This window comes from Budorcas taxicolor, chromosome 24 (genome assembly GCF_023091745.1).
Source record: "Budorcas taxicolor isolate Tak-1 chromosome 24, Takin1.1, whole genome shotgun sequence".
Lineage (NCBI taxonomy): Eukaryota > Metazoa > Chordata > Mammalia > Artiodactyla > Bovidae > Budorcas > Budorcas taxicolor.
Window position 1 is genome coordinate 19,313,067 of NC_068933.1, and position 15,003 is coordinate 19,328,069.

The following is a 15,003-nucleotide window of genomic DNA, read 5'->3' on the forward strand; positions in this document are numbered from 1 at the left end:
GTTGTGTTCCTTCAGCGGAGATTGAAACTAGAATGCAGTCACTCCATGGTTTTAGCTGAGAAGTTTTTTTTTTGAATAGACTTTGTATTTTGAGATAATTAAAGAATCACACGCAGTTGTAGGAAATAATAGAGATGCTTGTACATTTTGCTCAGTTTCCCCCAGTGGTAACATCTTGCAAAACTGTGGTACAGTATTGCAATCAGGATATTGACAATGATGCAATCCACCAATCTTGTTCAGATTTCCTCAGTTTTATGTGTAGGGGTGTGTGTGTGTGTTTAGCTCTATATTCAGTAGCACAGTCAAGTACAGAAGAGTTCACTTCAGCTGCTCAGTCTTGTCCGACTCTTTGTGACCCCATGAACTGCAGCCCGCCAGGCTTCCCTGTCCATCACCAATTCCCAGAGCTTGCTCAAACTCATGTCCAAAGAGTTGGTGATGCCATCCAACCGTTTCATCCTCTGTTGTCCCCTTCTCCTCCTGCCTTCAATCTTTCCCAGGATCAGGGTCTTTTCACATGAGTCAGTTATTCCCATCAGGTGGCCAAAGTAATGGAGCTTCAGCTTCAGCATCAGTCCTTCCAATGAATATTCAGGACTGATTTCTTTTAGGATTTACTGGCTTGATCTCCTTGCAGTCCAAGGGACTCTCAAGAGTCTTTTCCAACACCACAGTTCAGAATCATCAGTTCTTTGGCACTCAGCTTTCTTTATGTTCCAATTCCCACACTCATGCATGACTACTGGAAAAACCATAGCTTTGACTAGATGGACCTTTGTCAGCAAAGTATTGTCTCTGCTTTTTAATATGCTGTCTAGGTTGACCTTAGTTTTTCTTCCACAGAACAATTACATCATAAATAACCACGTATCGGTTCTCCACGTCTATAAATTTTTTTCAAGGACATTATATAATTAGAAACATAGAGGATGTGACATTTTGAGGGTTTTTCCCACGATTTGAAAAGTTTTAGGAGCTGAAATGAATAGCTTTTTCTTGGTGGTGAAATGGAATTCTCACCCTGAAGGACAGGGCACCAAATTAGACTGTTTTTGTTTTTTTTTTTGGTAATATAAGAGATACTCTCTCTGAATGAATATGTATATAGGTCCAAGATAGCGTCTGACTTTTTATTAATTATAAAGCTGTGTTTCCTGCTTTGAGGGCTCAGCTTGTGCCCCATTATCATGAGAGGTTCTGTAAAATGCGTGCAAACCTTGAGAAAAGTACTCTTTGGATGATAGAGTAAATATCGCCACCTTCTGTTCATTGTGAGAAGTACCACTGACTTTCAGGAGGCCATGTTGTGTCCTTCCTTTGCTTTTGAAAGACCATCGATAAATTCTCCCAGGTCATAGGCAATCAGCTATTAAAAATGTGAAGATAGGATCCTTATTATAGGTTAAAAATAATAGTATTTTGTTTTTTATTCACTGCACTGTTTAAAAAGTTATCTCTGTGGTATGCGGTGAGCAGACTTACGTTGAATTATTCAAGGTGCAGAAATACATATAAGTTCATATAGCATAATAGGACATGCTGTTATATTTGCTGTATGATACTGCCTAGTATCCTATTAACTGCTTTATCTATGAAGCTTGTGGTAAAGAATAAGCCAGCAACTTTGGAAAATAATTATACAAAGCAGTGATATTTTTATAATTGTTGTTCAGTCACCCAGTCACATCTGACTCTTTGGGATCCCATGGACTGTCAGACTTCCCTGTCCTTCACCGTCTCCTGGAGCTTGTTCAAACTCATGTCCACTGAGTTGGTGATGCCATCCAAACGTCTCGACCTCTGTCATCCCCTTCTCCTCCTGTCTTAAACTTTTCCCAGCATCAGGGTCTTTTCTAATGAGTCGGCTCTTCACATCAGGTGGCCAAAGTACTGGAGCTTCAGCATCAGTCCTTCCAATGACTATTCAGACCGATTTCTTTCAGGACTGACTGGTTTGATCTCCTTGCAGTCCATGTATAATAGCACAATTTCAAAATCAAAACGTCTTTAGGTAATTTTAGAAAAGTTTTCCCCTTAAGATATTTTAAAATATCCTAATATGTTGATGTACGACAGAAACCCACAAAATTCTATAAAGCAATTATCCTTCAATTAAAAAAATAACTTAAAAAACATTTAAGGCATGAATATAACTTGTCTTTAAAATAATATTACTTTAATATGTTTTTTCTTAATTAAGACTAAACCCTTTATTCTCATAGCATGCCTGGGGGAAAAGGGATGCTCTTTTTGTAAACTGGAGACAGTGTGGCCAGGGAAGTTGTGCCCCAGCCGATGTCACATGAGCCAACTCACAGAGCAGCAAAGTGAGGAGTCTGCCAGCCTGAGCCCCTGGTGGCAGGGACTTGCCTCTGCTGTTTTATTTTTCACTTCTCATACATTTTGCTTCTGTTATTTAATTTATAAACTTAGTATGTCTGGTTCGTAACAAAGACCAGAGGAGCATACAAAGTGGTATTGATGGGTGCCCCAGCCACGTGACACCTCTGTCTTTCTGCTGTGACAGCTGCTAAATCAGTGTAGCCTTCTGTTCATCTGTATCCTGCTTGATTCAACATGCATAAACATAACCACACGTCTGTAGCTTGGTTCCTTTTACAAAAAATAGGATACTTTGGAGAAGGCAATGGCACCCCACTCCAGTACTCTTGCCTGGAAAATCCTATGGACGGAGGAGCCTGGTAGGCTGCAGTCCATGGGGTTGCTAAGAGTCGGATACGACTGAGCGCCTTCCCTTTCACTTTTCACTTTCATGCACTGGAGAAGGAAATGGCAACCCACTCCAGTGTTCTTGCCTGGAGAATCCCAGGGGCGGGGGAGCCTGGTGGGCTGCCGTCTATGGGGTCACACAGAGTCAGACACGACTGAAGTGACTTAGCAGTAGCAGCAGTAGCAGTATGAATGTTATTCTGGAGCTTGCTTTTCTCACTTCGCATGTCATGCGATACTCCCAGTCTTCCCTCCTTTACCTCCTCTCTTTTCTCTTTCTCCTCTCCCTCTTTTCTCTCTCTCTCCTCTCCCTCTTTTCTCTCTCTCCTCCCCCTCTTTTCTCTCTCTCCTCTCCCTCCCCCCAATATCTGTACATCTCTATGTGTGTCTGCTCACTCAGTCTGTCTGACTCCTTGCAACCCCATGGACTGTAGCCCGCCAGGTTCCTCTGTCCATGGGATTCTGCAGCCAAGAATCCTGGAGCAGGTTGTTATTTCCTCCTCCAGGGGATCTTCAAACCCAGGGATTGAACCTGACTGAGTCTGTTGTGTCTCCTGCATCGGTAGTCGGATTCTTTGCTGCTAGTGCCACCTGGGATGCCCATATGTCTCCATTTCTGTCTCTGTCATTATCTCTGTATCCCTTGATCCTATTAGTAGTCCAAGGTATGAATATACCATAATTTGTCTAGTCATCGCCCTATGGAGATATTCATAGGCTTTCAGTTTTTTAAATATTATTTTTTTAAAAGGTTGCAAACACTTTTGGACATCTATCTTTGTGTGCTGGTATTTTAAATAGTGTCAGATTCTCACAAATAAGAGATCTGGGTCAAAGATTATCTGTGTTTGTAACTTAACTTGGCTTTATAAACTTTTATTTTTGTAAAGTATTAATATCCTCCCAATACTGCATTGTAGCCTAAAAACTGGTACTTTTCTGGTGGCAAGTTCTCTGCCTGGGCTTTAGCCCTCTTCCCCTTTGTGGGCAGAGGGAGAGAATGGTCACCGAATATAGATGTCTAGGATATGATGGCGCTCTTAGTTGACCGTTAAGGATGGAGTGTTAGCAATAATACATTCATTCTAGAAATCTGTGTGTTTCTCAGCTAAGGCAGGACTTGTCCCCTTCTTGACCTTAGTTACACAGGAGTACAGCAGAAGTTTACATCATGAATTTCTTCAAAGTCCATTACCGTTGAACCCTGTTTGCACTAAGAGCTGCCACTTCTTATGTATGAAGTTGTGATAATGTGATTTTAAAAAGCCCTCTCTGGAGACTGAAATAGGGTGGCTGGAGGAAGTGTCTCTGGAGACGTAGCACCCACTGGTCCTCTCTCCCCCCCAAGGTTGAATTGGGTATCTGCGAGATTCCCCTAGGCAGATTAGAATGACGTCGCCCTTCCTCTAAACTGATGTGTTTTTTGGCATTCTAATACTAGAAGATCTAATCATTTCACTTAAGAGCTCTGTGTTGCCAACTGAATCTGCCAGTACTCTTCTGCCAGCCAAGGCTGTCACATTTGGTGTTAAATCGGGACAGCTTGGCTCTACAGAATCCCACCCTGGGACCCGCAGAAGGCGTCTCCAGATGGGCTTATCTCTAGGATGCTTCCCAGCTCTGAAAATGTTCCCATGTCGACAAACGGACATTGTTGAATGTAGGCTCAGCCCAGGTGTCCGTAGACACCCAGGCCAGCACAGTGGTCCTGGGATCGAACGCTTGGTTCTGCATGCCGTGTTGAATGTTCTTATGGATAGCCATGACGTGTTGTGATTGTTCCATGAATATCCGTGGTGACTATTCTGTTTTGCTGCCCACTGCAGCTTAATGCGATGGCAAATCGTGCTGCAGGGAAAGGCTATGAGAACGAAGACAATTATTCCAATATCAAGTTTCAGTTTATCGGGATAGAGAACATCCATGTCATGAGGAACAGTCTGCAGAAAATGCTGGAAGGTAAACCATTTCCTTATGCACAGCACTGAAAAAAAATGCAGTTAAATGTTCTGATGGCAAAGAGAAAGAGAGTCTCTTGATGTGAAAATTGTGCTTTACTATGACATTGTTTGCCAGGGTGGGATCAGTTGGGAAGAATTTAAAAATTCAGGGACTCTTTACACATTTAACAGCCATTCTCTTATTTTTGGTGTCATGGTGGAGTGGTTCTGTCACATGGTCATTAGCTGTCAGCCTCTCTCCCGTGGTACACCGAAGAGAAGAGTGCACAGGGATATATTTTCTGTCTCCCTCGTACTAGTGTGGCCCACATGCAAGACCATGTGAAGATAAAGCAATCCTGCCTTGAGAGCAATTGTCAACTGTTTGTGTATGGACATGAGTTTCATAAACTGAATCCCAGTGCTTGAGCAGCCATTGGAAGGACGTTGAGGGTAGTGGTCCTCCTTTCCATCAGCAGCAGCTGCTGTCGCGGAACCCCTCCACCTGTCCCCGCCCCCAGCAACGAGCACCAGGAGACATGTGCACACAGGCTTCCAGGCTCAGGGGGAGAGGAAGTCACAGAGCTGGGCTGTGTGACACAGAGCAGTTATTCGTGTGGCCACACCAGCCATAAACAAATTGCCAGAAATCATGTATTTCAAGCAAAACCGTCTTCATTGACTGGTTATGCCCTTGTGAGCGTCAAGGCCCAAAGAGGAGTCTGTTGCCATGTACACCACTTCTAGCTCTTGTGGGAACTGAAGAGATAGAGGAGGGTGCAGAACCCAGAGCCTTGTGCCTGGGGACCAGTGTGCGTGCGTGCTTAGTCCCTTTGTTCGTGTCTAGCTCTTTGCGATCCCATGGACTGTAGCCCGCCAGGCTGCTCTGTCCATGGGATTCTCCAGGCAAGAATACCAGAGTGGATAGCCATGCCCTCCTCCAGGGGGTCTTCCTGACCCGGGGATCAGGCCCACGTCTCCTGTGCCTCCACTGCAGGCAGGTTCCGCACCACTGAGCCACCTGAGAAGCCCGCCTGGGGACCAGGAGAAGCTGTAAATGCTGTGCTGCTCCCATGTCTAGGGGGTGACGCCCTGGGGAGGTGGCCTGCCTGTGAGGGAAAGGGGTGCGCGGTCCTCTCTGAAGGGAAATATGGGGCCTGAGTGAAAAGGGACAGAGGAAATGCTGAATTACCTTTTTCTCAGAATACCCATCTGCTCTCAGTTCTCTGCTTAATTTCCCTGCGTAATGAGAGCAGGATGTAGTGAGAACCTAGAGGTGGGGCTGGAGGAACTTGAGTGGCACGGACAAGCCTGATTTCCATTGTCCTTCCTGGGATCCTGGGGTCATCTCGGTCATTATGGAACTTTAAATGCATCATGTACGTTCTTTGAGGCTCTGTTACCTGCTGTAAAATGAAACTATTGGACTAATAATTTCTGTGGACCCATCTAGCCCTGATGGTTCTGTGAGTCCACAGTTTGATGCCTCTGGTTGCAAATAGTTTAAAATGGAACCTTTGAATGGTTAGGGAAAAACCCTCTTTTTGCATAAGTAAAAAAACAGGGCTTCCTTGCTGGCTCAGCTGGTAAAGAATCTGCCTGCAATTCAGGGGACCTGGGTTCGATCCCTGGGTTGGGAAGATCCCCTGGAGAAGGGAATAGCTACCTACTCCAGTATTCTAGCCTGGAGAATCCCATTGACTGTATAGTCCATGGAGTCACAAATAGTCGGACACGACTGAGCAACTTTCACTTTGCATCTGTAGAATAATCATGGCTGCAAAGCTATCTCCATCTCTCCTCCACATGAACTTTGTTGTGTCTCAGGTGACAGGAGGGCTTCCCTGGTGGTTTAGATGGTAAAGAACTGCCTGCAGTGCAGAAGATGTGGGTTTGATCCCTGGATCAGAGAGATCCCCTGGAGGAGGGCATGGCAACCCACTCCAGTCTTCTTGCCTGGAGAATCCCATGGACAGAGGAGCCTGGTGGGCTACAGTCCAGTCACAAAGAGTCAACATGACTTAGCGACTAAACAACAGCAGGAGGTGACTGGAGCATGCTCTGGGCTTCGAGATTCATCAACTTCTAGAGATTATTGTGGATGGTGTGCCTGTCCCTGCTATATGCTATGCTTTTTAGAAGTTGGCAAACTGGACCAGCTCAGCACTGTTCTTGATAGAGTAGTCTGATTTTAGTATGAAGAGTGTTCATGATCAGAATCTTTAAAAATGTATCCTTTTTAGTAATTTCATAAGCTGACTTTTGAGAATATATGTTTTCTGCTATATATTCTCAAAAGAAAAAATATATCTTCTTCAGGGCTTCCCAGGTGGTGCTAGTGGTAAAGAACCCGCCTGCCAATGCAGGAGACATGAAGAGTTGTGGGGCTGCAGAGTCAGACACAACTGAAATGACTTAGCACACACGCATTTTCTTATATGCATAAGGCGACTCCCAAGAGTGCTTGTCACATGGCAGTCTGGCTTTTGTTTTAAAAGGAGCATTTACTTGGTTTCTTGAGGAACCTTGTCTCCTGCCCTCAGACCTGTGGTCTGACTTGCTGTTTCTCGAGGCCCAGCAAACTGATGGAGTTCCAGAGGGAGGGCGGCCTGTGTTCCTCAGGGGACCATGGTTCTTCTGCACCACTTTCCCGGCTCTGTGTTGGCCCTGTAAGCGAGGATGGCTCTCTGGATGCCTTTCAGGGGACTTGACCGATGTCCAGCTATCTGTTTTCACCAAGTAAATTATAAATCACTCGTGGAGGCTTCAGCTGATGAAGTGATGCAATCAGACCCACCTTTTGAGGCTTTCTCTCCTTCCAGTAGTTGTCATGACATCAGAGAGACTGGGAGATTTGTACCGCTGCTCACTTGGTAGGAAGGGAAGAATGCATTTCCTTGATGATTATTATCTTCTTCTCCGGGTTATTGATATTACCAGAATAGATGCTGAATAACAGAAATGAAACGTTGTTTTGCATTCTGCCCCTATATGGCCCTGTCTCTGAGCAAGAGCGGCAGGAGATTTCATCAGAAACTGAACTCCAGGACCAAGTTCACGTCTGGTGTGGGTCCTTTTATAGAGCTCATTGATTGAATGTTAACTTCCTTTCAAAATAACTTTATCTGTGTGTTTGGCTGCGCTGGGTCTCTGCTGCTGTGAGGGCTTTCCCCTGGTTTCAGAGAGCGGAGGCTGCCCTCCAGTCTCACTGTGGTGGCCTCTCTTGCTGCGGAGCGTGGGCCCCAGGACACGCAGGCTTCGGTGGTCGCGGTTCCTGGGCTCTGGCGCACAGGCTCCTTAGTTGCGGTGCACGGGCTTCGTTGCTCCACAGCATGTGGGACCCTCCAGGATCAGGGATTGAACCTGTGTCCCCTGCACTGGCAGGCAGATTCTCTACCACTGAGTCACCAGGGAAGCCCTTGAATGTTAACCTTGGTTTCTAAGTTCTTACCCCAAACTGTCTTGTGGCATTCCCACCTCCCAGTGAAAAAACCCTTTCAGTTATGTAGCAATTGTAACTGAGTTAAATATGAAGTGCTTTTCACAGAGCCTTTCCTTACTTCCCTCAGTATGACACCCTACGGATCCATCCCTGTTGCTGCAAATGGCATGATTTCATTCTCTTTAATGGCTGAGTAATATTCCATTATAACACATCTGGCTCCAAGGTTCCCGTGAAATATTTCTTTCTGCCCAGAGTTAATGTTGCAGGTCTCAGCCCCACTATCCTTTTCATCTGAAACTTTTTTCCCCCCTCACCTCCTTACTTTATGACGTGATGGCTAATTCATCCTGGAAGTAAAGAAATATAAGTTAAAACCTCAAAATACCATTTTGAATTATAGTTTTAAAATTCAAAATTGAAAAGTTAAGTTTATTTACATATTTAAATTTAAATTGGAGAAGGAAATGGCAACCCACTCACAGTATTCTTGCCTGGAGAATCCCCACGGACAGAGGAGCCTGGGAGGCTACAGTCCATGAGGTTGCAAAGAGTGGGACACGACTGAAGCGACTTAGCATACATGCACTGCTTCCTTATGGGTGGCTTTCCTTAATTCCTTTATTCAAGAGATGTGAAGTAAGCAGCATTTCAGAGGCAGGGAAGCACATGCCCTTGTGGTATGGTCTGTGTCCACTCAGCACAAGTTCATCAAACATAATTTAATAAACCACATGCCAGGCCGGGTGGGTGTTTTCTCAGCAAGTTGTTTGACAGAGATACAAGCCTCAGCCTGACAGCGATCAGACGGGAGCGGGGTCAGAGCATGGGGACAAAGGCCCGGTGCCCAGTCAGCAGTTGGGACAGTACTGCAGTGAAGGGCTGTTTATAAAGAGTCACTGGAAACAATTGGGATCTTTATAGCAGGCCCCAAGTGGTAACCACTTTTGTCATTTGCGCTGGAATTGGGGGCAGTGACGATGGAGAAAGTTTTGTGGTGAAATCAGCTGGCCCCAGAGACATCTGATCTGTGCTTCTCTGTGAAGCCCGATTATTCAGAACCTTTGTTGGGAATGAAGGGACTGTTGAAAGCAGGGAACTTGGAGTGCGTCCCAGGAGGCACTGCTGTAGCGGGTACTGTGGGCTCATGGCCCCTGCTCTGGGGGCCCCACTAGGGGGTCTCAGGGGAACTGAAATCTAGAAGGGAGCAGTCCCCCAACACACCTGGCTCCAAGGTTCCCATGAAATATTTCTCGCTGCTCAGGATTAATGGTGCAGCTCTCAGCCCACTGTCCTTTTCATCTGATACTTTTTCCCCTCACCTCCTTACTTTATGAGATGATGGCTAATTCATCCTGGAAGACATGGTAGAGTTCAACCTTTTATATTCAAATTTTTCATTTTTAAGTATTTTCTGTAGTATTGCCCAGAAGTTTATGCTATGAAGTTCTACCATATATGAGCTAATAAAAAACTATAATGGTTGATCTTTTTTTCAGTTTTCTATCTTCTGACTTTCCCCCAGTATTAATTTCCTGAGATTACTAACTTATTAGATGAGAAGCAGCCAGTAAGACGTGGCTGATAAACCTGGTCATTGTCCCTCGGACTTGCCCAGTGAGGTTTGCAGTGAGTGTTCTGTTAGAGCAACCGGGCTCTGCATCAGGCTCCACTGGTTATCAACTCATGGTTATGTGGTAGAAAGAAATCCATCAAGAGTGTGACCCTTGTTCTCTGTGTTGTAAGAGGATGTATAATGTGGCATGAGAGCGCTGGATGGCGGTGCCTGGGGTAGACAGTAGGACCACAAGCACCGAGGCAGAGAGGAAAGAGCATGACCCTTTCGGGGGGTGTGCATTGTGACCAGGATTCCTGCTCAGGGATTCCCTGGCTGAGTGACCAGGGATGATTTAGTAAACCTCTTTAAGCCACACTTGCCAGTCTGAAAACTGGGAGCGAACATACCCTGTTTGGTAGACAGTGGATGTAGAAGAACCCAGCACAGTACCTGTTTATGGTAAATACTTCATCACTAGGAGCTACGTAGTTATCTCAGACACTCATCTGTACATCAGACAATTACCGAGAGTTTTCTTTATGCTGGACATTGCAGAGAAAAAAATGTTTCCTTTAGTAATACAAAGTGACTTTTGATGTAGGGCAAAAGTCACGGTGGGAAGAGAAGATAATGCTTGCTTACAAGTGATCTCCCTGCGGGCTATCCTCGGGTGAGTCATATGGTGGGATGTTTTACTTGGATGTCAAAGCCAAAGACTTTGCCTCTGGGTGACTTTAGCAAAGGAAAGGACAAGAGAAAACAGATTTAATGAGAGAATGACTACTTTTAATCCTAATTATGCTTTACCTTGATGATCCCCAGGACAATTCAGGTTAAACATTTTCACCCTTGGAATTATCATTTCTGTTTTGTTCATCTTGACAGCTAGTTTTTTTGATAACTAAAAACATTTACAAAAGGAACACTTGGAGAAGAAAGTGTCTCCCATAAAACTAAAGATAGACATGATTCATATTAGGGAGTACGCGAGCAGTTTTTCCATAAGGCTGTGATTGAGATTAGGCAATTCAGTCTCTGCTTGCCAGTGACAATGTGGTTTCAGACTCAGTGAGCATGTTGGTCCTGGCAGCTTTATGGAAAGATTCTCCATTCGTTATGTTCCCAGCTACACATGCTGCTTTTTTCACCACTTCTGTTATTTGCTGCCAACATCTTAATCTTATGTGATTCGTGGCCATCTCTCCAGCATCTAGTCACTAATATCTTATATCCACCTAGCTTCCCTGCTCTCAGGGCACTTCCTTTTTCCAAACTAGACTTCTCTATTTCCATCTGCCTTACATTTCCTATTTTAGTCTTTGTCATTCCTTAAGCCCCACCTGCAGCTGAGTCCCGAATTGAGGTGGCCCATTTACTTTTCAATTTTAGATCTTAGAGACGAGAAAGACCGTTCCGCAGGGCTGGTCTCCACCCAGCCGCTCTGGAGAAAGATGAGCTTCATGTAGGAAATGGCAAAGGAAGATCACCAGAGGTTAATTTTATCCCGAATAAATTTCCTATTTCCTCAGGTACCATAATAATCTATCTTTTCTTTTTAAATGTTGTTTTTATGCTTGTGGGGTATGCATAGTTACCCTGTTCTGTATAAGACCAATGTCACTAGACCTGGACATTAAACTCCCTGTTAGTAAGTCACAGTTCTCTGTGATCCGGGCCGATGCCTGCCTCTGAGGTCAATTGAAATGAACTTTGTTCAGCAAAATGTTTTGTCATTATTGGTTTGGGTTTGGCAACAAGGGTGAATGGATCAGTATTTCCGCCTTATCCTGAGTTTATCCAAACAAACCCACCAGTTTTACATGTGAAAATTCAGGCGCTAACTGTTGGAGTCTTGAGTGTACCCCCCATCTGACCACCTGAGGGCTGACTGCTTTCAAGAAGCACCCCTCAGCATCTGACGGCGAGCACGCTCTCAGTGAAAAAAAATGCATGAAAGCCAGGGTGTCTGTTCCACCGAACATCCCGTTTAGATGTAACTAAAAGCAGATGTGTTAAACAGGGAGCCGTCCTCAGTGTGGAGGGAAGCAGCAGCTGGCCCCCTGGCCGCAAGCTCGGTGAGGAGGCAGCCTGGGTATCCTCTCCCGGGGCGCCTTTTAGGGCCTTGTTCTCTGAGCCGGCTGGTCCCCTCTTGCCTGTTGGCCCAGGCCGCTCCCTTAGCTGGAAAGCCCGGTATGTTTATTTTTAAACGTGCTGTCATTTCCACACCTGGTGGGAAGAGAAGGCGCAAAGGATCATTTGTTCTTGGACTGAGCTTCAGAGTTTGGACACCAGGACATCCCTCCCACTCCCTGGGCTTTTTGAAATGGAGGCGGATGCCAGCCAGCCCTGAGCGCTTTCAAACACCCAGAAAGTTGAGCTGGTTCAGTGATACGAACGTTTGCCAGTCAGCGTTATCTGTGGAAGATTTAAAGGCCTCAGTGTGTCCTGAGAATGCTTGGTGGAATGTGTGTATTTAGGATGGAGTTGAACGCTCTGGGTCACGGCCAGGGCTCGACAGATGGACCAAATGGCAGGCGCCCGCGGGAGGGGCTGCATCGCAGAGGGTGTGGGGATGTCCGTGCGCCACGCGGAGGGCGCGTGCGGTACTGCTGCCGGCCCCATCCTCAGCTCTGAGGACAGATCCGCTCCCCGCCCACCTGACTCAATTTCTCACCAGGGCCGCACGCATTTTTCAATTGCAGCAGTTTCGGTGCCTGTCTTCAAGCTGCGTATGTACATAATCCCCCAAGGTCATGGGGAAGGTTTTCCCAGGGGCGCCGTGGCAGGATTGTTTTATGGCACCAACTTCTGCACGTGCTCCTTGGCCCAGGTGTGAGCCAGCCATCCTTTCCCATTTCCGCTAACCGACTGCCCCTTTGCCACCTTGCAAAAGGCAAACACCTTCATGCTTATCATGGTGCATTATTCCACGGTGCATGAGAGGGTGCGTGCTAAGTTGCTTCAGTCTTATCCAACTCTTTGCGACCCTATGGACTGTAGCCCGCCAGGCTCCTCTGTCCATGGGTTTCTCCATGCGAGAATACTCGGGTGGGTTGCCATGCCTTCCTGCAGGGGATCTTCCTGACCCAGGGATTGAACCCGTGTCTCTTACATCTACTGCGTCGGAAGGTGGATTCTTTATCACTAGTGCCACCTGGGAGGCTCCATGGTGCATGAGAGGGCACACAGTTTTAAAAATCATTGGAGAGGCATGTGTGCAGAAACTTTTGAAAACTGCAAATCAGGTTAATCTTACTTGAACAAACTGAATCCCTGCTGGTGGAGACAGGGCAGCACCATGGTGTCAGGCAAAGGGACAGTGCCTTGAATCAGAGTGAAGCCCATTTCTCCTGCTTGGTGTCTAGCTCAGTGCAGGCTTTTGGAAGGAAGAATTCGGAATCTTGGCTGAAGATATTCATAATACTGTTTTCTTATGAAGGGTTTTTTTTTCCCCTGGGAATCGGTGTTATTTCATCATCGCTGCCATCTGTGACTCAGTTTAACTGTTATACCTGTGCTTTTTGTGTGTGGTTCTTATGTTGCAGGAAATATGAGTGAACCTTCTGTTATCTGGCATATTTGAGGGAAGGGCATCTGATAAGGGGTTGTTAAAAAGCATGCAGAATGCTTTTAAAGACAACAAATTTAAATCTGGGAGTTTAGAGCTGGAAGGGCACTTAGATATAATTTAGTACACTTTCCCTATTTTAAACATGAAGAAACCAAAGCCCAAGGAAATAAACAAACTCGATGCTGATTATTTAATTTCCTTGATTAACTTATAGGATTCCTCAAAAAAGCTTTATAGGTATGAACCCGGTGAACTTTGGAATGTCATCTTTATGTTGTAGTCAGAACACTGAGCCGTAAAGCTTTTTCATGCTTCATGTTAACTAAAAGAGCAGCTCTTGAGAGGAAACCGCCTGTGATGATATTATAGAGGTGTTTACACACCTGCCTTAGTTTTGTAAAACACAGGTATCTTTGGAATCCTGGATTATCTGCATTTTCAATCAAAGGTAAAACCCCTAACTTGATGCTCTAGAGGTGTTCAGAAGTCTCATACTTAAATTCATATCCTTTACTCCCTTTGAGGGAGGGTTGCTAGCAGGAGGAGTTTGATAATTTCCATTTAAGACTTTTAGGACAGTTCTTGGTGATAGACTTCTAGTTGGGAAGGTGCTGGAGTTCATTATTTAAGTCTTTTCCTCCAGAGCACTCGTACTCAAGTGCTCCTTGGTGGTCCACTTTAAATATGTTAGCTGGAAGAATAAATCTTACTTTTACTATGGCAACATTCAATGATTTTTATAACATTAGAGTTTAAACTTTACAAATATAATACTTCTGAACAGATGCAATGTCCCCTGTGAACAAAGAAGACAGAGAAGGCTTACTTGGAACTGGTTCAGTGGAATGACATTTAGCAAGCTGGGGCATTTATCTTGACTCCTCCAGAAAATGGCTACAATGAAGGATTCATTAACAGACTACCTGCAAATATGATCACATGTACCGTGAAAGACGCCTGTATTTTGCTTCTGTAGTAATACAGTTTATCTTGCAGTGTGTGAACTTAAATCTCCCTCCATGAGTGATTTTCTGTGGGGACTGGAGAACTCTGGCTGGTTGAGGCACATTAAGGCCATCATGGACGCAGGAATCTTCATTGCAAAGGTATGCGATTGCAGAGAACAGACTATGGAGTAGAGCAGTGCACTGTGATACCGGACAGAGATCTGGTTCCCTTCCATGAGCTCCCCTGTCCTAAGCTAGACGATACCTGGCTCGGGGAGCTGGCTTTGCAGACCTCCATGAAATCTGCCCTTTGAAGACGGGATTTTATGAAAGATAGAATGATGTTCAGTTGATAGTGTATCATCAAGGCAGTCAACTGGTAAAATACTTTCAGAGCAATCTGAAAGTAGTCTTCAATTATGCTTGGTTCTGGGTGGAGGAAAGAATTTTTAAAAAATTATTAATGATGTTTAATTTTCTTATCTTCATTTGAGCAGGAACAATGGTCAGTTTGCTTTCAGAAATTAGGAAGTAGAGAAAAGAAAAAGGGAAATAACCATTCATGTTAGAATTACTTACTTCTTGTCATTTTATATTTTGTAAAAAGAAAAATCAGTATTGAAAAATGAATGAATGAAACATTATGAATAATTCAGGCACTAAACAAACCTACAAAGATGAAAGTTTGAGTTATCCCCCACAAAAAAAAAAAGTTATCCCAAAGCCTACCACCTAGGAAAAAACCTTCATTAATATGGATGAACATTATTGTAGACATCTTTCTGTATATAGATAAGATATAAATATTTTTA

The 15,003-nt window shown here is 44.8% G+C and overlaps 1 protein-coding gene across 2 annotated transcripts in view; it reads left to right on the top strand.

Moving 5' to 3' along the window:
- MTMR7 (myotubularin related protein 7) overlaps positions 1-15,003 on the top strand; it is a 49,867-nt gene that overhangs the window by 24,456 nt on the left and 10,408 nt on the right. For both annotated transcript variants that reach the window (XM_052661328.1, XM_052661327.1), the window contains 2 exons: positions 4,560-4,692; positions 14,241-14,350. In XM_052661328.1, coding sequence (XP_052517288.1) covers positions 4,560-4,692; positions 14,241-14,350 — 243 coding nt within the window. The remainder of the gene's footprint in view (positions 1-4,559; positions 4,693-14,240; positions 14,351-15,003) is intronic.